At 33.0% G+C, this 24,734-nt stretch overlaps 1 protein-coding gene across 1 annotated transcript in view; it reads right to left on the reverse strand.

Annotated features, from left to right (window-relative positions):
- Positions 1 to 24,734, reverse strand: part of LOC132708649 (homeobox protein dve-1) — a 56,765-nt gene that overhangs the window by 6,275 nt on the left and 25,756 nt on the right. Inside the window, exon 3 of the mRNA XM_060681110.1 lies at positions 3,449 to 3,882. Coding sequence (XP_060537093.1) covers positions 3,449 to 3,882 — 434 coding nt within the window. The remainder of the gene's footprint in view (positions 1 to 3,448; positions 3,883 to 24,734) is intronic.

The following is a 24,734-nucleotide window of genomic DNA, read 5'->3' on the forward strand; positions in this document are numbered from 1 at the left end:
TACTTCTTAAAACGGATATTTTTTATTTTTTTAAATAATAATAAATTATGAAAGGACACTAATTTAATTTAATTTTTGCTAAGGGACAAGAAATTACAAAACTTAAAATGGGTAAGCGGCTTGATAATTACATGGGTAAAAAACCTCCCAGGACGCCACTGGATTGGTTAGCTTGAATCCATTACTATCATTACTTCAAATAACTTAAATAAGGAGTTAATAAAAAATCAGATTCCAAAAAACAAACGATCTGTATTTGAGATGTAGGCAAAAACATGTGTGTTACAAGGATTAATGTCACTTCAGTTATTAAGTCGAATTCGGTGCACTGATCAATTTCATTCATCAATTCATCAACGTTCTCCGACTATTAATTGATAAATACGGAAACGGGATATTTTTTATTTTTATTTTTTAAGCATTCCTGAAGAGAAATGGCAAATGAAAAATGTTCATTTGACTTCAAGGTACTATAAAATCAATAATACAAATGCGAACTAAATTCGAGAAATAATTCATAATTTTTTAGTAAATCTAAAGAACTTATTGTATTAAGTATTCCACTTACTACTATTTTTACTAATGCGATAACTCCTCCCCTCGTTTTATTCTTTTTGAACCTCTCTGTCAACCGAAAACCAATTTAGTTCTAACTTTATAAAAAAATCTGAATTAATACAAAATCAGCAATACCATTCATTTATACCATGAACAAGTTTTTAATGGTAAGTAGAAGAACAGACCCTAGAATATTAATCAGTAAGATCACTTCATCGACCAATTAAATGTATAGACAGTAGAGAACAATTTAACGACCTCTAAACTAGACTTGTCACTTATTTATTTGTAATGGCCCTGTGGTTCATTTTAAAGTATAATTAAATAAAACATAAAATACCAATTAATACACATATTTTTCTTGAAGAAGGCAGACAAGGTAAAATTATATCAATTTCTCATAAAATTTGGTAAGAGAGCGAGAATTGATATTTCTCCTCTGGATTTTTTCTTCATGGAATATTTAAAATCAAAAGTGTATAAGGAAAATATCCAGAGCACTGATTTGCAAAGAAGTTGATGGTGCGCATTTTCAACACCCAATAAAGTAATTTCTTTGACAAGTTATTTATTCCTTTGCTCAGAAAAAGTAGTGATGAATTAAAAAAAGGAATTGGGTATCTACTTTTAAACCCATCCTGTATATTTTCGATTTGCTGCAAAAATGAATAACTTAGCTGTTCTCTCTCTATAATTACAATTATATACAATATATATAAATACTATTCCTCCTTATGTTATGGTCGTGGAAAATGATTTGATATGTTGCGTTGTTAATGGATACTTATTACTTACTTGCTTTAAACGAAACATAAAATATCAATTAATACACATATTTTTCTTAAAGATGACACTACTACGATAGGGTTTTTTTCGGAAAAAATATGTTTTTCAATCACAGCGATAATTGTTATTGAGTTGAAATAAAAAGCACCTCTTATAATTAGAAATTAAAACGGAGCTTATGTTTGTTAAAACGACGCTATTCACTTAACTTAGTGACGAAACGTTCTTATCGGTGAAATAGCTTCTTTTTTTTTATGAAAGTGGGTTTAATATAAATTTCTAACGGGCGGTGCCATAACCATCGACCCACGCGATTTTGAATTATAGGACGTTATTGTAAAACATTACTATCTGCGTCTATTATAAATTAATACCGAGTTTTAATAAAATACCAATCAGCATGATCCTTAACATCGGGCCACAGAAACGAATTTCTTTAATTGTCTTCGCGATCAACGGGATTCTATAAGCTTAATAATAACATTTGCATAATTGATTTCGACCATCGTAAAGTTAAAACATCGATAAAATAAAAAGTTTAATTCGAAATTGATATTTGCTTTTAATTATTTAAGTCGGTGGCATCTCGTCGTCATCTAAAAGCCTCTCTCACGACAACTTAATTGGATAATGTTATAAAAGAAGCGTCAAGTTACGATTATTTATTATTTAAATTAGCCACTAAACGTGCGTTATTAAAACGATATACGTACGTAACATTTGCATGCGTTTGTATTTATAATCGTACGTTTTAATACGGTCGTGGACTTTAAATTTCGAAAATTTCAGGTATGATGTATAAACGTTTGTAATTAGTGGTGACGTTGTCCGGGTTATTTTCCGCCCGTCAAGTCCTTCGAGACAAAGTCTACCGCATCGTCGGCTACGGAAAAATACACAAACAAGAAAATTTTCGTTTATAAACACCCCCGCGTTAAACCCCCGGCCATGTAACCCCGTTATGAATCACGTCTTAAGAATTGAAAGAGAACGAATGTATTAAGGGTGCAGATAATAGTCGTAACCTCGCTTTTAATAAGATTAGCGAGCATTATTTCATTGTATTAATAAGATCAAAAGCCTCGCGACACGGAACTCGCAATCCAGATTTCTCGGTCCTTCGCGCTGCCAAACCCTCCCCCCTACACCCCGCGTGAGAGTGTTATAAAATATTCGTTGAATTCTTGTTGATAATAAAACTAACCTCATACCTAATTTAAGGGAAAAATGAGTAAATATTGTTGTTTTTGTGAGAAATTTTGAAAATAATTTTGACATGACAATTGTTTCGACAAAACCGAGTCTTTATCAAATGTCATTTTGATAAATGGATTTTCATCAAGTAAAAGCCACCTCAGTTTAATTTCCTAAAATAATGATGTTGTCTTTGTGCGTATTTAAAGAAGAAATGTATCAACCGTACAAGATTAGATTACCGTAGATAATATGATTGAAATATGCAACTTAAATTCATATTTTCATCGTCAGATTAGTGATAAAGCCACGTGAATATTTAATTTCGGTATTTCTCGCACGTTTTTAGCAACAGTAACGGAACCGAAAAACCACCTGCCTCTATTATTAAGCTCGATTTTCCTACTTTGACCGATCGATTATTGGTTTTTATAAATTCTTTTCTGGCAGAGGACTTAAATTGTACTATACTTATTATCAACCTAAAAAATGGGAATCAAGGATACAATTTACTTAAAATTTTCATTGCATTCATAAAAGGAAGCATTTATTGAAGCAAGCAAAAATTGAAAATTTTCGTTTAATCATAGAAATTTAATTAAAATTTTAGATTTTTTTTCCAATAAACTTTCACAGGCTTTTGTAATACTGTTTAGACGTTATAATATAACACAGACGTATCCCTAACATTTTAAGACCAGTAAACCGCTACTAACATGTATGTATGGTATTAATACCATTTAAATATTGTAGAAGTATTATTCGAAATGGTTCTACCTACCAATGCTCTTAAATAATTGTGAAGTACGTCATTTATAGGAGCATTCAAATTTAATTGCAGATTAGAAATATAGGAAAGTGTCTGAAACGGACTTTGCGCTATTTTTACATATAACATATAGATTCTCACCTCGTCCAACGGGCATCCGGAGGAAATGAGAACGCTGTGGGACTGCAACAACAAATATCTCAGCAACTTGTCTTTGATGTCAGCCCACGATCCGGGCCTCCCCCGAAACACTTGAATCCTGAGTGTGGCAATGGTCGTCAACTCGCCCAGTATATCCCCGACGGTCACCAAAGGGTCGTCGGATATTTGTTCGAACGTCAACGCTTTCCAATTTTTTATAATAACAGACCCTTTGGCAGCGGCAGCGCTTTCCGAAGAATACCCCAAACGGTAAAGCGCTGCCTGGACTAAGTTTTGAAATGGGGTACCCGTGGGGATGATGACGTAAGTGTCGGTCTCGACCATCGGTCTTCGACGCCACACCCCATGCTGGTAACGATTTTCTTCTAATGTTGATATGGCTTCTACTATGCAGTGCACGGGAATCGATTTGCCTGGAAATGAATTTCGATAGTTAATTATTTTTCAATCTAAATAAGACCATTTCATTCAAAAGTTCGTTAGCGTTGTCATAATAGGACTGGGGTAGTTTTTGAATCAAGACCATATCGACATTTTGCAACTGGGGTGACTTGCTGCCATTTTGTTGGAAGTTAAATAAATTAAATCGATACCGATTTGGTGACGCAGCTGCTAAAAGAATTCCTCTTTGATGTTCTAACATCTAAATGTTGCCGTATATCAAATTTTCTAAGATCATAGTAAAAAAAAATCTATCGATGAAAATCTCTCGTATATGGTTTTATTATGAGAAGAAAACATCTCTTTTTCATTAATTTTGATAATAGTTTATTTTAGATTTACATGTTTACATATTAGATTACATATTTATTAAAATGGTAGAAGTATCATGTTTAGTTCCAGATTATTATATTTTCGAGAATAGTGTCCAAAATTTCTCTAAACTAAACTTAGTTCGTTAGTGTGGTGAATGGAAAAATAATTCATTTATTCGATATTTACATGATAAACAAAAGAAAATCAATTTTCTGCTAGCAATTCCAACATTTTAAAGAGAAGGAAGAAGAAGGTTCGTCAATATTTTAGATTTTCTAGTGTTAGGTCGTTCCAACTAATGTCTCTGTGCAGTTCTTCAAATACTGTTTTTGCACCATCCACGATTTGATTTTTGAAACGATAAGATATTAGAATACTTAATAATCATTCCTGAATAAAGAAATGTGTGCGTATTGCAAACAAATTAATGTTTTGAAAAAGGTGAGGCATGCAGTACTGGAAAGAGAATACTTTTCAAAATCCACCACCATTGGCAAAAACTCGACGTAGAGTCCTGTTTGCATGTACCCACAACATATATATTATATTATATATAATATATAAAATGTAATAATCAGACTGGTGCTTCCGACTTGATATCCCATTAAAAGTCTCGAATCCCAAACGAATTTGCGAAGAACATTTTATGCTCTTCTTGGGGTACCTACAGTCTAGAAAAAGCATTAATTCATACGGAGCAGGCATATCTAAATTAGAAAATGATCCGTCAGTTCGAGGTTAAAAAGTTACGCGGTTGATGATGGAGGAGATAAATCCGAAGCAATTTCAAAACGTGGCCCAACAGGGCAGATGATCATTTTTCGTTTCATACTTTCCGGCAGGGGCGTAGCAATTGTAAATCGCCGCGGGTTAGACAGGGCCCCGGTTTACTGAAGTAATACTATCAAAGCGTGGAAATGGTAAAAGGCACTTTTCCGCCGATTTTTTTTTTGTCATTTATTCGTTAAAAATTAGGTTAAAAATCTAATTGGGATTAGGAGTATAAAATTTTAGTGCGCGCCGCTGAAAGATCTCGTCAACTTTGGGGAATTTAACGCGAACGTGTAAAGCGGAAAAGTAACCAAGTGATAAGCAAGACAGACAGATCAATTGATAGCACCGAACAGATGACAGTTAATGGACCTCTTTATTTCCTATCCACGTAAAAGATGGTTCCTTTTCAGAGGGTTGGCGAATGTTTCGTTATCGTTCGATGTTGCTAATTAGCCCTTGGGTTGCTTTAAAAAGCTCAATACTTTGTCTAGCTAAACTCGTAATCGAACAATACAAGATTAATCCAAAAAGTGTATACTTTAGAGATATAAATACTGTTAGATTGATTTTTTATTTCGTCGTTTTCCAGGATCACTTTTAATTTGTAGCTTTTAAAATTTTAATTGAACAATTGATTTTATCAGAATAATTTTTTTCATTCTTCATTTGTTTACTGTTTTTACAAATAAACCAACTGCTTAAAGGATAATAGAAAATTTATACAAGTTAGTCGGCAACAGTTCTTCCAAAAAAGGGACCAGTAATTTTTCAAATTCACGACCTTTGTTTACCGAAATAAAATTCGGCTATAGAGACGATTCATATATAAGTATATTTTTAAAATTAATTTTCAGTCTTTTTCACAGTTGCGTATATTTATATTCCTCAGAATTTATTACCCCATTTTTATGTTTTTTATACCAATAATTTTGTGGTGTCCAAAACATTTCCACAACATTTTATTAAACAAATAATACTTGGGTGCAAATGCGGGCAAAAGATTCAAATTATTTCATGTATTGTTATTATTGTTACTATCATTTAGTGGTATTTTTATTATTTATCACACATATATTGCATTTATTTTGTATGTTAATAATATATTAATACCGAAGTTCCTAATTTTAAATATTTTTTGCTTAACTATTTATTTTTATAATGAATCATTGTTATAGAAGGATACAGTTTACACCTCTGTTTATTTATCAATTTAATCATTGCATTTATAAATTAATAATTTTCGCATTACATCATTCAAAGAAATTGAATTAAAGAAGTTTCCCCTTCTGTAATTTAGTACACATACATTGCAATATAAAAAATATACTTCTTAAATGATATACTAGTAGCTATTGTCTACATTTAATAAAGATAAAAATATTTTATTACTATATGATATTTTCACATATGAAAAAGAAATAAAAAAGACGAGTTTGGCTAAAATAATAAATATAATAGTAATTATACATGATAGAGGTGAGTAGATAGTTGGGATATTAATTATTCTAAGATTAGGTAAACAAATAAAGTAAAACAATTGTTATGGACATAATTATTTTTTAAAATATACTATTATATACAATGTTATATCGTATGTGTATTTTTTTAAACATACGATATAACATTGTATATAATGCAATGCAATGCAATGAAATGCAAGCCGATTAATTTATTTATGTTTTTATATATCAGTCGTGTCTTATTGCACAACAACTCTTCAGAATATATATATATATATATATATATATATATATATATATATATATATATATATATATATATATATATATATATATATATATATATATATATATATATATATATATATATATATATATATATATATATATATATATATATATATGTATAGGTGGTAATCCGGGTGTTCATCCGTTCGTTGTTTGACCCTGGAGTAGGATCATTCGCCTGACGTTTCGCCAAAATATCACTTGGCATCTTCAGAGGCCGCGCGTCCAGGTCACAGTGTTCGAAGTGTTTTCGGAGCGCGAGCATTGAAGATGCCAAGTGAGATTTTGGCGAAACGTCTGCAGGATTCCAGTCGGATGCAAGATTTGCAGGATTCCAGTCGGATGCAGGATTCCAGTCGGAGTTCAACGAGCGAACGGATGATATCCCGGAATATAGTGTCATCACATATATATATATATATATATATATATATATATATATATATATATATATATATATATATATATATATATATATATATATATATATATATATATATATATATATATATATATATATATATATATATATATATATAATTATTTTTAACGTTTCGAATTATTGTGAAAGAAAATGGCCCGCAGAGGCGCTTGGTATTTGGCAAGGTATTTAGTTGGCGATAGCGCGTAGGGTCGAATTAACGCATTTCCATTTGTATACCATTGGACAAGAGTTGTTGTAGATTAATGCCTTTTAATATCGACTAGCAATTAAGCTGTCTGTAATAGCGAATTAAAAAAAACGCAGGGCAAAGTGACCTGCAGATAACAAGTTGATTGACGCAAAACTATTTTTAAAAATGAAAATAATTAAACTTAATATATGTTGTCCGTTAACAATTAACAACGAGCTGAACCTGACTGAATTTACATAGTGATTGAGCCTAATGCAGTCCAATTATAGTAGTTTAATAGTAGTGCAATTTTCGTTTGGTGTTAAGTTGTTTTCGATATATATATCCTCCTTGTGTATCGATGCAATTTTATTACACTTGGTTCGTTTTTTCCTGATTTATGAACCGACTGCCACCAAGGCTACGATTGTTTTACAATTATGCCGTTGCACGCCACAACTATCACCAAGCAAAGCAGTAGCGCGACTAATACTGTTACTAATACTGTAAATATTTCATATCCGATTTGTAAATCACCGGGATCGCATAACAAATGTTGTCAATGGAAAGGACGCGTTTCCGTAATTATGGATATACCTTTGAGCCGTTTGTGTGTGTGTGCAATTAAATACCTGAAAAGCTTTGTTGAGTTTTTTAATCAACGTCGTTTTCAGGATGCAGAAAATCGAAAATCCGCTTTTCGCAGAAAACTTATTGCCGTTTCGTGATTTAATAGGTCGTTGAAAAGGGTAAGGAAAAGATGTTACAACTGGTATTAAAATTGTATTCTTTAAGCGACAGTCCAAATACTCATATTTCTGAGACACGTATATAACAATAAAAAAAACCTATTTAGTAGTGTGATTAGCCCAAAAACATTTAATATCTAATATCTATATATCTAATATCTATATATCTAAATATCTAATCAAATATAAGGTACATGAAAATTAACGTCCAACGTTGCAGCTGTCTCCAAAAGGTCTGTCCAAAATCTTAGCAAGTATTTCTGACTGCCGGGTGTTTCCAAAACACGGGATGCTAATTTAAACAATAAAAATTTTACAGTTTTCAGTTCCTCTTCTGATTTCAAAAGGTCATAACTTTTTTCTCAGTGTATTTTGTTAATGAAATGATTGCCTGATTATTTATTTCTAAGCGAAAAAGTAACTCTTGTTAAAATTAAATGTTTTTTTACCAGCAGTAACTACCATCATTGCAACGTTCTATCGATCTTGACATATGCGTTCTACTTATTTTATATCTTGGTGGAACCTCTACCCAAGATTTTCGGGAACATAGTGCAGATGTGTGAGTGTAAAAAGTATAATTTTGTACTCTTATTGCAATCTTTTTCTCTAACTTTCTCTAGCATGTTTGCCACAATGTATTTATAATTTGTATATTTGTTATTTCCTAGAAAACCTGTGATAACAACAGCAAAGGAAACCCATTTCACCTTTTCAGATTCGATCATGGTATTCACAAAGTTTTGATCTTCCATTAATCATTTTATTTAAAGACGTACAAAAATTCCTTCCTCCGTATATCCTGATTGCTGACCTCGTAGAAGTTCCCTCAAGCAGTAGTTTCAGGTTCTCGTATCATTCTTTCAGGTACAAAAGCAAGAACATTTCCGTTTTGCAAAAAAACAGCTTTAAGGCTTCTCTTGGATGAGTCAATAAAAAACCTCCAGTAATCAGAATTGTAGCCTGTACCTAGTTTTTTTATTAGATTAGGAATATCGGTACAATAAATAAATTAACCATTTTATTCAAAATGCCAGTAAATTTTTATTTCGAAATATAGATGCTAAAAACTAGGTAAGCTTCTCACTAAGTCATTAAATTGTGATTGTGAAAATAACTATGGTTGCTGAGAAACAATCCATATATCACTAAGGGTTTTTTTATTTTTTTACTTTAAAACAGGGATGTAATTTTACGTCTATATTTCTTGACCACAAAAGAACCCCACACATAGCAAAACGTATCTGGAGTATTTCCGACCCGACTCGGCAATGTTTTGACTACATATTTGGTAATCCCAGATTTTATATTAATTTTAAAACAATGAATATGACATCTAAAAAATTAATTCAAAAATGTTGAGTGATAGGAACAAAAATACATTGTTTTTTTATTATTTTAGTCCAATATATAATTCCAAAAATATGAAAAATACCAAATCACAAGATCTTTATCGTCCGGAGACCATTATTTTATCTAATAGTGACATGGTTATTCCTCAATGAATTAAGAAAAAAGGCATTTGCTGTAAGCAAAATTCAAAATATTTTTTGTTGGGGAACAGTTCATAGTCAAAAAAAAACATCAAAATATTTTATTTAAAATAATTTATCTATTCCGCTCCGGTATCACACAATAAAAACCAGAATATTTCGATTACTCCAGGAGATTTTTTTGTTTGGAAAATGATTAGTTTAACAATAAAAGATACACTGAGAAAAGAGTTCAAAAGCAAAGCTGGGATATCAAATTTTACAGTACGTTTTGAAATGTACTTATTTTTCACAGGCTTTTGAGAGACACCCAATATACTGTAAACCTTCATTTGTTCCTGTACACATATTTCTGAAATATTTTATAGACTTAAATTTAAATTTTCTCACGAAAGGCCGCGTTTTTTTTTTCCTTTAGTCGAAAACGAAGGCGGAGGACAATTTTAACGCTACCGTTCTGTAGATTAGAAAGGTGCACATAGGGCGCCAACAAATATGTTCTTAAATAATAGTCCGCAAAAATTTGCGTGAAAGGGGCGTTGGCAAGGTCGTCGCCATATTCTTAAACCGCCGGTGTCAGTGTGAAGGCGACTGGAAGTGGCGGAAGACGACAGTGCCAAGTCCCGACATCAACTAATAAACCCACACGAAGGAATTAGATGCGCTGGTCTGCCCTGTCTATGCTAATCTTGTTAGGTTAAGAAGGTTTCTGCATATTACGGAGCTTTAGCCTAAGGCGGGGTGCCGGGCGGTTCACCGGATTAGTTGAGAGCTTACTCCGCACACCCTGCCAAACAAAGGCCTTTAAGGTATTGTAAGTCGGCCGACTTATTTTCCTTTTATTAAGACCAGTTCGGACGGTCTTACGATGCAGATGCGGTCGCCGAGACGACGCACACTTATTCATTCTTACAACGTTGCCGTCTTGAGATTTTCAATCCTCATCTACCCTTCGTGGTCTCATGTCGGCCTACATCTCTTTCGTTTGCCTGAATTACCCTTGTATGTGTTCATATTTCCATGTTTAATGCCCAATTAGAACACAGATAAACAGGCATTACCAAGAATCCAAAAGTTTATCATGATTCCTGACAAAAATAACTTAAAAAGCTCATTGGTATTCCTGAAGGTTAAAGAGGAGATGACATCTATGAATTTAAATGAGATTGCGAGTGCAGTATCTTCAACACATTTTCGTTTTACAGAATACACCGCACATTTGAGTTACGGAAGAAGGAAAAAATGTAATCTGGAACAACACCCTCTAATGAGTAATTCTAAATCTTGAGTTATTAATAGGTTATGAGATGAAATTTAGAGAAAGATAGATAGATAGTTTGATTTAGATCACCTGCTGAGGTTGCTAACTTGGATAGCTATGTAGATGTTAAACTTAGTACTTAGTTGATCGTCCATCCACCCCTCGTGGTCTCATGTCGTCCTACATTGTTTGAATGAATAACGCTTGTATGTGTTCATATTTGTATGTTTAATGCCTAATTGAAACACAGATAAACAACCATTACAAAAAATCGAAAAGTTTAGCATGGTTCCTGACAAAAATAGCTTAATGAGCTCATTGGTATTCATGAAGGTTAGAGACGAGATGAAATCTTTGAATTTAAATGATATTGCGATTGGAGTATCTTCAACACATTTTTGTTTTAAAGAATACACCGCACATTTGAATTACGGGAGAAGGAAAAAATCTAATCTAGCCCAACACCATCTAATGAGTAATTCTAAACCTTGAGTTATTAATAGGTTATGAGATGAAATTTAGGGATAGATACATAGTTTGATTTAGATCACCTCCTCAGGTTGCTAACTTGGATAGCTATGTAGATGTTAAAGTCAGTACTTAGTTGATCTTCCATCCCAGGTTCCACTTTTCAGTGAGTCTAAAAAATCGTGATCTACCCGTCGTGGTTTCATGTCGGCCTACATCTCTTTCTGTTGCCTGAATTTCGCTTGTATGTGTACATATTTCTATGTTTAATGCCCAATTAAAACACAAATAAACAAGCATTACCTTAAAGAGCTCATTGGTATTCCTAAAGGTTAAAAAAGAGATGAAATCTATGAATTTAAATGAGATTGCGATTGGAGTATCTCAACATATTTTTTATTTAAAAAATACACCGCACATTTGAGTTACTGGAGTAGGAACAATCTAGTCTAGCCCAAAATCCTCTAATGAGTAATTCTAGATCTTGAGTTTCTGAAAAATGGGTTTACTAATAGGTTATGAGATGAAATTCAGAGAATAGAGATAGTCATGGGCGATTGAACGACTTAGATAGTTTGATTTAGATCACCTGCTGATGTTGCTAACTTGGATAGCCGTAGATGTTTAACTCGGTACTTAGTTGATCTTCCAACTCAGGTTCCACAATTCAAAGAGTCTAAAAATCCTCATCTACCCTTGTGATCTTATATTTATCTACATTTTTTCCCTCTACAACTCTTTTTTTTGCCTTAATTCCTCTGTCTTGCACTAGTATGTTCTCATAGTTTTATGTTTAATGTGCAAATTGGAGATGTTTATAATGATTCCAGACGGAAATGGCTTAAAGAGCGACTTTCTATTCCTAAAGGTTTGATTGACTTGTTGGAGAGGAGAGGGCATCTATGAATTTATATGAGATTGCGAATTAGAATATGTAGGGTACAGAAAACCTTCAAAACATTTTCGGTTCAAATAATATACCGCATATTTCAGTTACGGGAGTGGAGAAATTACAATCATATTTTATTATTTTGTATTATGAATTTGTTATTATTTATAGTGAAATGGGTATGGAGGTTATCTCAGTCGGCACAATAAAGACAAAAAAAATGCTCAGATGCTTTTTATAAAACTTCTGGATTTTTCCTGCGTCGGTTTTTGTTGACTGGAACTTGCTGATGTTTTGCCAATCATGCTGTTGGTTTCTTCAGAGCTTGACTGAAACTGGCTGGCATTTTACTCTGCACCTGGGGCGAGGGGGGCGAAGCTAAATGGGAAAAAAGTCCTCGCCACCTTCCATCTAAAACCAAAATTATGGAAACGCTACGTCGATGATACTTTTGTTATTTGGCCTCATAGTCAAGAATCCCTAGTAGATTTTCTTAGACATTTAATCTCTATTCACCTTAACATACGTTTTACCATTGAATTAGAAACTAATAACAACCTCCTTAGATATTATCGATAGAAAATCAGACCTAACATTGGGTCATTGTGTTTACAGAAAACATACGCACACAGACCGATAAACGTTTTGTCACATCACTTATCAACTCTCACAGAGTCGTAAAACTATGTTAGCCCGATTCACTGAAATCAGAATTAACACACTTTACCAAAACCTTCCAATAGCAATGAAGCCGAAAGCAATCCCACACTTGCCACTGTTGTCCTTCCTTACATTCAAAACATCACTGACCACATATCAAAAGTTCTAAAGAAATATAACGTCAAAATCAGATTTACCACTTGTCCAAAAATCTCTCAACATCTTCGATCCGCCAAAGACAAAATTCTATTTCAGATACCAGGAGTTTACAGCGTTCTATGCATATGCGGCAAAAAGTACATTGGAGAGATCGGGCGAAAAATATCAACTATGCTCAAAGAACATGAAAGATCCTTAAGACTACGACAAATAAACTCATCAGCAGTTGCCGAACACAATCACGAAACCGAATTCTTGCATGTAATCGATTGTTCTACCCACGAAAAATTCGAGAGTCATAGAAATCTATAAGCAACCTAACAATCTTAACCGCGACTCACCTGTCACCGATATGGGAATCAGTTATCCGAGACTGTGTTTATGCCCTTCATTTAGCTCCGCCCCCTTCAAACAATATATAAGAAGGTACAGAGCAAAATGCGAGCCAGTTTCACTCTAGCTCTTAAGAAGACAAAAGGATAATTGGCAATTTCGAGTCAACAAAAACCGACTCAGGAGAAATGCAGGAGTTTCTTTGAAAAAAAATCCTTAAAATTTTAAAAAATATTGCAAATTTTACCCAAAATTCTTTTTACAGTTTTACATTACAGAAAAATTCTGCAGATCACATTTTGAAACTTTAACCCATAGTGGCTCATAATTTAAAATATTCTGGTCGAAAAAATAATTAATCGATTTGTTAGTAAGAAGGAAAAATATTTTCTACCTAAGGAATATAAAAAAAATCAAAATATAAAAACGTTCAATTTTAACTTGCGCATTTTTTATGAAAGGGAAGCATTGAATTAACAAGGCATTAATAAATATTAAATTTTGAAATATATAACAATAAGTAAATTATGTACATATAAATTAATTAATTGATATACTGCGAAAAAGTTTAGTAAGTTTAATTAATCTGACAGCCTTTTTGCAACCAAATACCTAATAGCTAATTTAATGATAAAACTTTGATACAAAAATTGTTCCTTCCCGTTTCAAAAATCGATGCACGCCCTCTATATTTGTTTAGTTAAATGGACACCCTATATACGTATACGCTCTATCAGTTCCGCGCTTTAAGAAGGATAAACTAACTGTTAGGGACCTAATTGTGATTCAAGGTAGGAGCGAATTTATAATTTGTGTAAGAAAATGATTGGATTATCATATCCTGATATCGAGCGTATCGAAGTGGCAACAGCGCATTCTAAATCTCGGGGATCCGGCTGTGGATCCGGAGCAGGACCTAATCCTACGGCTCACCGCGCTGTGTATAGTCCACTAGTCGCTAATCCCACTGCCTCTAATCCAGGCAGGCTGACCACCGTCTTAACTGGGGCTCATATTGCCTTCCGGTCCTTTGTTCTAGCTCTACTGATCAATACTGCAACCTTATAAATAATAAGACCAACTAAATAACTGGCGGTTCGACGAAAGCTCTTGTCGGAACAGAGATTTCTACGAATAAATCGTTCTTATCGCCATTTGGCGATCGTCGTCATATTGTTTGCACTGATTATAGCCTGTGTAAATATTTTCTCACGCTACCCATAGCCCGGCTTCAGCAAAATTAAAGGGTGATTTTCTAATTTTCATTAACGAAGATACATAAAGATTTGTTTAGTCATCCAATAACTATACAACTCCAACCTTTCTGGTTTAGTTGAGAAACTGAAGGATAATAATGATCTTTATTTGAAATTTGAAATACTTCGTACAAAAGAAAAATAAAACTGCAATAATGTCAAAAAAATAGTTGTGTCTTGAATTTATCCATCTCAAATAAATTTGCCTGGTGGTTATTATCCCCCTTTTTGTATAGGTTATTGTAACAAATAGAGAAACGTTTGCCCTCATTAGAGGGATTTAAATGTTAACCAAATCAGCTCCAAATTCGATTCTTTAGTAGTAAACTCCTATTCTTTCTTGCAAATATTCTCCATTTTCCTTGAAGGTCCTCATTTAGTCACATTTGATTTTTATAATCTAGGACGACTAAAATAGTGAAGTAAGAGTCAACAATATAAAACGCTTCTTGAACTGGAAATTATAGGTTGGGATTAAATAATTAAATAAATTAATGATTTAAAAATTGATTTATTATGTCTCCTGTTGCGTATAAAAGTCGTATTTATTGATTAAATACGGGCGTATCTTAAAAGCGTAATATGCCCCAGAATCGAAATTTCTGCCCTTAAATCTTTATCACAAATCCGGCATGAAATCGTATTAGCGCAAGAACAGAACAGAGGTAGAGGAGCCGTAAACAGTATTGCGGGTTCGAAGACCCTATAAACTATATACACGAGACCCCTCCGCGCCCCATTGTTACCGACTGTCAACTCTTTATAAGATGCAAGAATTAAAACTTTAGACTAACAAGTCTTAAGCTAATAAGAAAATGGATAGAAATAAGCCGTGTTGTTTAAGTCGCTTTGGACTTGTTTGGCAAGACTTGCGGACTTACAAAACGGACCTTCAACGAAAATCCTTTCGCTTACCCTTTAACCCCCCTTTTATTTTCAGTGGCGTGTGTAATGGGATTTAAAAATAACGAGTTCGATTCGGCCCAAATTTTACGGTTACGCAAATTTAACGATCGCATCGCCAAAAGCCAAAAGGACCTCAGTTCCATTTTCATTATGTCAATTTATTTATCTTAGCTTTTAACTTTCATCTGTTCCATTATCTCGGAAAGAAAGTTCTACCTAACATCAACCTAATCTGAAAATTTGTACTTGACATGAAATGTGCTAATTTTTTTCAAAACTGAAGAAACAACCATATCCTCCACATGGTTTTAATGAATTTTTTTTAATAGAGACCATCTTTAATTCACTAATATTTGTATAAATATAAATGTATTATTTAACGCGATAGAAAACTATACAACCAAGTTCTCTTGACATCATGGCGGATGGTCACTTGGAATGGATTAATTGTGATGTACATGTCCAACAAAATAAAACGGAAAATGAATGATTTGTTAACGAAGTTATACAAATTTTCACAAATATAGTGAGAACTTCACTAACCAAAACTATTTAACCTTGTTCCTGCTGAACATCCCTGCAGTATTGAAGGTCGCTTCATCACTACAAATAATTTTATTCAAAGATGCCCTTCGTTTTAAGGATTACCAATCGTTTCTTAACAATATTGAAGTCGCTGAGTCCCGTGAGCGTCCTAGGGGTTAGAAATTTTATAAATAAAAATGGAGTTTCGCATGTTTCAGTCAATAGGAGAGGGTGGGACAAGACGGCCCACTTAAGATTTTTATTATTTTTTGTGGCTTTTAACCATCAAATCGATTTATTTTATTATATTATTTATTTATTTATTTATTTCTAATGTTATATAAATAATTATAATTACTTATTAAAAAGTATTTAATATAAAAAAACATTATTGATTGAGAACTATTTTTTGTCGATTAAAAAATTTATTATTGGTATTTATAAGATTTTTGAAAGCTGTGGCTTGTGGCTGAAATCCATGGAATTATCCAAAAAATAAATTAATTATGCTTCGGTTATAACAATATGGAATAGCTTTTTTAGATTTTTTAAGCTATCCATTTTACCCCTGGTATTACGCAAAGGGCTAAAAATGTACAAATAACCAGAATTAACCCGCCCCTACTATTATAATTTTAAAAAACTTGAGAAAATGTCAAGTAGAAGCCGAAAAAAAACGTACCAAAAACTGAGTGTAAACAAATTCTCAATAATTGCTTTTGGAGTTATCTGCAAAAATTAATTAAAAAAAATCGAAAAATCCGAAACCATTCAGCTTTAATAATACCAGAGATAACGATTAAAAGCTTCGAAATTTGGACACCCTTTAGGTACGTGTGTCAGTCTGTTCATTTTAATCCAACCGCATGATATTCCAACAGGTGGTGATATGCCCTTTGTACTAATTATTCCGGGGTTGAACTCGAGGTGATAATTTAGCGCTTTAACTCTCTGCAATTTTTTAATTTTCCCAACGTTCTGTTTCTTTTTTTACAATTAATCTTTTTTTTTTCAGATTATTTTTCCACACTTACCATCTGCCGGGATTTTTTGATACCGTCTTCGTACGGATCGGTATTTCGAAATTTGATTTGTTGGCGGTAAGATATTTTTTTCTTGAATTTAGATCCCAGCCGCTCTATGCGGCGATTAACGTAATACAAAGTAGGTCTAAAATTTAAAGCCCTAATCCATCTGTTTATAGTTATAACGCGCTACGCGAGTATTCAAATCGGTCGCATATAATTTGTCTAATTTATTAGTTTCCTTTATCGTAATAAATAAATAAGGCAGCCACATAAACCCGATAATTCGCCTCGGTCATGTAAATTCTCCGAGATTAAATGTTTATTGATCTTATTTGAGCATCGATACCAGATAAATCCTAATTAAAAACGATCGGCCATAGAATCGGAACCTATTTATTTAATTACTTATTAAACCTAATCCCTCTAACTGTAAAATCCTCATGAAATGCTAGTTAGAGACGTCCGTCGTCGGGGAACGAATACACTGTTGCCAGATCGCAACTCGTTGCCAAAATATTGTTCTATAAGGCCTCTTAGTAAATCTAAATATTGCAGGGTGGTCAAATAATTACCTTTAAATTTTTAATTTTAAATTATTAACAGAATAACGTATTCATGTCATGTCATTTCGTCTTTTGAAGGATCGCGTTTTTGGGCTAGCAAACCGTCAATTGTGAGTAGAGCAGAAGCAGCCCTATCTTTATTAAATAATTAAATAAGATCAAAAAAGGAAACAAAACCACTCAAAAAGATGAATAAAGCAAATTATTTAATTTGAATTTAAGTTTCATAATTATGTTAAGTTAATAAGTTTACTTGTCCTAATGTTTTTTTACCCTAGTTGACATTTTTCGTTCTGTCTCTCCAATGTATTCTTTGTCGCATACGCAGGAAATGCTGTAAACTCCTGTCATCTCAAATGAAGTTTGGTCTTTGATGCATCAGAAAATGTTGAGAGCTTTTGGCCAAGTGGTTAATCTGGATTTAACATTAAATTTCTAAAGACCTTTTCATATATGGTCAGTAATGTTTTGAATGCCAGGAAGAATCACAGTGGCCAGTGTGAGGTTGCTTTCGGACTCATTTTCTTTGAGAGGTTGTGGTGAAGTGTATTTGAAGCTAAAGCAAGACATGCGCAGCCCATATCTATTTCAAAATCATGAAATCCTGGTTTGAAATAAATAAATAAACTCTAAATTACAAAAAACAAAAAAGATGAACTAAGATTGCCTAAGTTCTTCTTATTACAATGTCATCTATAATATGGGATTTCGCGCTTCTTTTCCGAGAAACAGAAATATTGGGAATTCGCCAGGTTTATTAGTTGGAAATATCAAAAAATGTTTATAAAGGAAAAATTAGGCCTTAACTGAATAACGCAATGTTAGGACTGACTTTCTATTAATAAGAACATCTAAAAATGGGAGATTATTATTAGTTTCAATAAGTTAAGTCAATTTAATGGTAAACCGTATGTTAGGGCGTATAGAGTATAAATGGTTAAGAAATTCTTAACCAAAAAACACAAGTATCATCATAGTTTTGGTTTTAGATTTTGCGATAACTCGTGATAATGGAGAACCTATATTTGTTCATAAATATGACCATTGCAAGGAAAGGAAAATATATATGATGTAATGGTTTTTAATTGTTAAATGAAGTTAGAGTGTGAAATTATCAGTCTTCCCTGCAAAGGGTTTTAATATATAGCTATATATTAGCAGGCAAAATGCAAACCAATTTAAGTTATTGAACTGAGATGGCTTTTACTTGATGAAAATCGATTTAACAAAATAAATAAGAACTAAAAGTCCAGATTTTCACGAAATTATATATTTTCACATGACAATTGTTTCGACAACACATTGTCGTTATCAAATGTAATATTTACAAACTACCTGCTACTATCTATACCGAAAAATGACATTAAAACCTTAATTAATGTTGTTGTGAGAATTTGAGTTTAATAATGGAGAGGTATTTAAATCTAATTGATCGTTAAGCAATACATTTTAGTGTCTCATTTTATTAATCTCCATGGCTTCCAATAAATTTAATTTTCTACTTTTTGTGGCTGTATGTAAAATATCAAAATTGTCGTCAAAAATGTGTTTTTCTGTGTTTAAGTGTGTAGCATAATTAGAATCTAGACTATTGTTTTTAAACGCTCTTTTATGTTCGTTAATGCGTTTCCTGAAGGATTTACCTGTTTGTCCAATATAAATTTTAGGACAAGATCCGCATTTCAACCTATAGACAACTGATTTTTGAAATTTTGGACATTTCGTTTTATTGTTTTTTAAAAATTTTCCTATTGTGTTGTTAGTTCTGAAAGCTATTTTTAAACCACATTTTCACAAATGTTTTGAAACTTTTTTACTGGGTTCTCCTATGCATGTAATTGTTTTAAATTGTTCCTGTTTGGTATTAGGTTACGGATAAATAGAGTTTACTGTTGTCTGGATTTGTTTTTTATGCGTAGCTTGTTCTAAAATTTATATTGGACAAACAGGTAGTTTAGATTCTAATTTTTGACGACAATTTTGATATTTTACATACAGCCACAAAAAATAGAAAATCAAATTTATTGGAAGACATTAAAATGTATTGCTTAACGATCAATAATATTTAAATACCTCTCCATTATAAAACTTAAATACTCACAACAACATTAATTAAGGTTTTATTGTCATTTTTCGGTATATGTAGTGGCAGGTAGTTTGTAAATATTACATCTGATAAAGACACGGTTTTGTCGAAACAATTGTCATAGGAAAATATATCATTTCGTAAAAATATGAACTTTTAGTTATTATTTAATTTGTCAATTTAGTTAAGTTCCAAAGAAGCCAACAAGATGACTGACGAAACTTCAACAAGAGTCCGGAAGATTTGTAAATAGTAACCACCTGGGAGACAAAAATGATTTCGGTATAGTGTTAACGACAACCTTTAACCAAAACCAAATCATATAGCCAAATACCAATTGGCCACTATATGTAACACTGCAATATATAGGCAGCTTTTTGCGTATGTTATGATTGTCCTCTCCGTTTTCCTTTTATAGTGTCATTCGAATATTTTGACAAAATAGCGCACTATCGTGTTATTGGCAACGTTGAACGGTAACAATATCTACAAAATGTCGACGAGAGAGTAAGCATAGCACGTGTCAGAAGAATAGGATTTAGCGGATTGCGGGCGAAGGAAGTGTAGAGGAGGGCGGTTCACGTTTGGGACTCTGAGATATACGTTTTTCCCTCTTTGTTGCGAAGGAAGATCAAAAACTGATTCATGCGGATAAGCACGCACCGCCAGATTACGAGGGCAGCGCCAAAATTTCCCGGCCTGAATATGAAAGAAACAAAATTGAGTAACAATTTTTTATTATTTTTCAATATAATCCCCCTTAACTTCAATATACTTATTACATCTCTTTATTAACAACTCAATCTCTTTAAAAAAATATTCTTTTGGTTTGTCTGCAAAATGAGCTAAAACAGCCGCTTTTAACTCAACTTCGTCGTTAAACCACCGTCCACTTAAATCCTTTTTCAAATATCCAAACAAATAATAGTCGCTGGGGGCCATATCTGGACTATAGAGAGGATGATCTATCTGTTGGAACCCACACTCTAAAATGGCAACTTGTGCAACACCAGCAGTATGGACAGGTGCATTATCGTGTAAAAGACGCATGCCTCTGGTCAGTTTTCCTCGACGTTTTGCACGTACGCAGTCTCGCAATTTATGTAATAATATTGCGTAATATTTATCAATGACAGTGGTATTAGTTTCTTTAAAATCTATCAAAGGAATTCCTTCACAATCCTAAAAGATCGTGGTCATCACCTTTTTTGTTGACTGTCAGACTCTGAATTTTCTTGGAGGTGCTTCACCCTTACGACGCCATTCCATGAATTCTTTTTTCGAGGGAGGGTCATAATAGAGAACCATAGTTTCATCTCCCGTCACAATAGTTTCTATCGCAGGCTTCGGTTCCGACCCACACAGTTCCAAAAAAGATAGCGCACACTCGACTTGGCGTTGTTTTTGAATAGCCGAAAAGTTTTTAGGAACCCATCTTGCATTAACCTTATGCATATCTAAATGATCATACAGGATTCGACGAACACTTGTATCAGAAAGCTTAGTAATTTCTGAGATTTCCTTGACCTTTAAACGTCGATCACTCAATACCACCTCTTCCACAATCGCAACAATATCATCCGTTATGACCTCCACTGGTTGGCCAGTTCTTGAATGATCTTCAAGGGACTCTTGCCCCATTCGAAAACATTTTTCCCATTCTTTCACTACAAAATACGAAGGAGAACTTTGGGCGTACATACCATCCAACCTTTGTTTAATAATTTTAGGCGCTAACCCTTCTTTTGTCAAAACTTTATGACTGCTCTATACTCAATTTGCGTTATTTGCGACATTTTTTTGGACACGTCTTGTTTAAAATGCTGTCAACTATTCAACGCAGGACTTCAATTTTTTTTCGCAACCTACTAAGATATATATTGTTGCATCTATGTCAGGCCGCGCAATTTTGGCGCTAACCCCGTAGGTTAGGGACGTAATTAGTGACTTACCAAATAGTACTGTAAATTAGCATCGTATTAGTTTCTTTCGCTTTTATAAATATAAAAGTATAAGGGAAATAACGTCGACACCGAATAATCCATCTAATTAAGTTTCTAATTGTGTTGATACATGTCACAGGAATTGGTAGATGTTTTTATGCAATAAGAATCTTTCTCAATTATTGAAAGTCTGACTAGATAGACATAGACATATATAAATACAGATTGCTCCCTCTTTCTTGGTGTCAGAAGCACCGCCCCAAATATTATGCCAGATTCAAAATTAGCATAATAGACAATTGAATTTTATAGATATAGTTTGCTTTTTTTTTGGTCTCAGTCCTTTATGTAATTTCCTGAGAAATTTCTTATATTTTCGTTTGTTTTCTATAAACTTATCACATCTTTATTTCATTTAGTTCGAAATAAAAATCACTTTTGTTTTACTGCTATTTGCTGTTAGTTTGTTTTGCCTAAGTCAAGATAATATGGTGTTTATGCGGTCCTCTAACTATGTAATGAATTGTTTCAATAGCGTGACCTAATTTTTTGGATATCTGAATATTAAAATATAAAATGCTTAATGAATGAATTTGAAGTAATCCCACGAAAAAGATTAATCGGCAAAGCGCAAGTTCACCGAACGAAAGATAAAGTTGAAGATAATTAAAGGAATCAATTTTGAAAGGTTGCCCGATATCTATTTTGAAATATTAAGCGCCTACCCATGAGGGGGGTGGGGGGGTGCGGGCCTTTTTGCCGGGACTAAACGATCAAAGAAATAATTAAGTCGCCCAGTACCGATTCCATACTTTCCTTTACGTTCCTTTTTAACGTTAATTTGCTTATTAATTTATATGGCTTGTTGCCGAAAAATCCGCTTACTTAAAGCCGTTCTTTTGTTTCTTTCTACGCGGAGTAAGAAAATTTGATTGGCTAATGTTTTAATATACCGACGGGGTTTTGTCTTTATGATTTCGTTTTACAAAGATGGAGTATAGCGCAGGACAATTTAGACGGTGGACAATAGCTACGAGATCTTATACCCATTGTTTCCATTGGCGGCTTCTGAACTACAACCTGATGCAATTATTTCAATTGAGTCACACAACCCAATTGGATAATGATGACTAATGACTATAATTGAGATTGACAGAACAGCGACATTTCGTAAATAATAAAAAAAATCAATTATTTACGTTTTCGCTTCAGTTAAATCAGTTAAAAGCTTATTGCTTATTGCTCAAATCGTCAACACGCAATGTACTTTTTAAGAAGCACTGCTGTATAATTTAAATTAAATACAGGATTCCAATAATCTAAATAAGTAGACTCTAATTAAGAGATAATCTAAACGACATAACATTAACTTTGTGGTATGTCTGGGAGAAGCTAATATGACAGACAATACTGCTTACTGCAGCATTAGGTAACAGATCGACATTAGATTCGACTGTTAGATTTTTTTGGTAAAATTTAATAATGTTTTTTTTATTAAAAAAAATATATACCCCATTCTTTTCGTTAAAATGAAGGCTTACTTTATTAGAATGCGCATTTTTACAAAGTTTTACTTAATAAATTGACAATTTCCTAGAGAAAAAATAAATAATTTATAATAATTAAGATTTTATTTACAGTATGATCATATTTTGCAATTCATATCCTATTTTTTGAGAAATTTAAGAGCTATAGCTTAGCAAAAGTTATTTAGAATTTTTCTGAATTCTTAATAGAATGTTGGCTTTAAATTCTATTACTTCTGGGTATATCTGACAACGCTGATATATAAACATGGGTCAAAACTCAACCAATATTTTTTAAAAAATTAAGAAACAACACAATGACATTTTATGGAAGTGCCACTATTATTTTTTCGCATTTTTAGAGTGAGGAAAGGGGATTGGGAATTAATAAATCATAAATCAAAATAACAAGTTACACAACGACATGGAAAAGTTTGATTGACTTTGATAGCCATATTTGTTTATTTTGTTTCTCCTATTTTTTCCACGAAACGTACCAAATAAACTGTCTAAGAAAAGAAATATATTTTGGAACAATATTTCAGGCGCATGCTCTCTAGCAGTTGTTTTTGTCTTCTAAACAGTTACATTTAAAAAAATAATTCATCTCATCCACTTTTTAAAACATAATTTAAACAATGTAACTCTAATAAAAACGCAAAAAACGAATAGTAATAGTAATAATTTTGAAAAGGAATGATTCGCTTCAGTTTGCCATATTTATTTCGCAACACCCTGTGTATTGTTAATTGTTAATACCGCTCGAACTAATCAATTGGCTCTACATTTCTAATTCGGATTTTAATACGTCACTGACCGAATCTGTCGAACTGAACCGACGTGCTCTACTGCGAGCAGATAATCCGGATCCGCTTTCCGAAATCCTGAAACGATTATCTGCATCAATCGTCGATTCTCTGGATTCTGCCGATGACGAACAACGATGCAAATATTGCGCGCGTGCGTTGCCGGAATATAATTTCTGCTTCCGTTAATGGATTCTTCACTAATTTTTTCGACAAAAACTTTTGCCAACATTATGAAACTACAAAAAATAATTTGAATCTGGTTCCATCAAGATCAAACTTCAATTTCTTCTCTTCTGCCAACTATTACACACGAAAACATTTTCTCGATACTGCAATGAGCGGTTAGTGTTACTCGTAAACACTAAAAAAATCCCTGCAAGTTGTAACCCAAACATACATAAAATTAATTACTCGTCGCTCAATAATCCTGTCTTCGGGTTTCGCGTGTCATAGAGGATAGTTCCGTTATCCAAGTAACAGATCTCATGCTCCAATGCCAAATTTTAACATATCAATCGATATATTGGCAATTTGCATCAGAGATTTGAAAAGCACTCTGAAACTAGATCATCAGTGGTGAACAGCTGTAAAAGTTCAATTAAATTTGACCTGGTGAAATGCTAATCGAATGAACTGCTTCGTTCTGTCGGTCAAGCTGTTTAAGTCTAGCTAATATACCGAATGAATTTTTCATCGATCAAAAATACAAAACCAATTTC

The sequence above is a fragment of the Cylas formicarius genome, unplaced genomic scaffold (genome assembly GCF_029955315.1).
Source record: "Cylas formicarius isolate icCylForm1 unplaced genomic scaffold, icCylForm1.1 PGA_scaffold_12__32_contigs__length_19106922, whole genome shotgun sequence".
In the NCBI taxonomy this organism is placed as follows: Eukaryota; Metazoa; Arthropoda; class Insecta; order Coleoptera; family Brentidae; genus Cylas; species Cylas formicarius.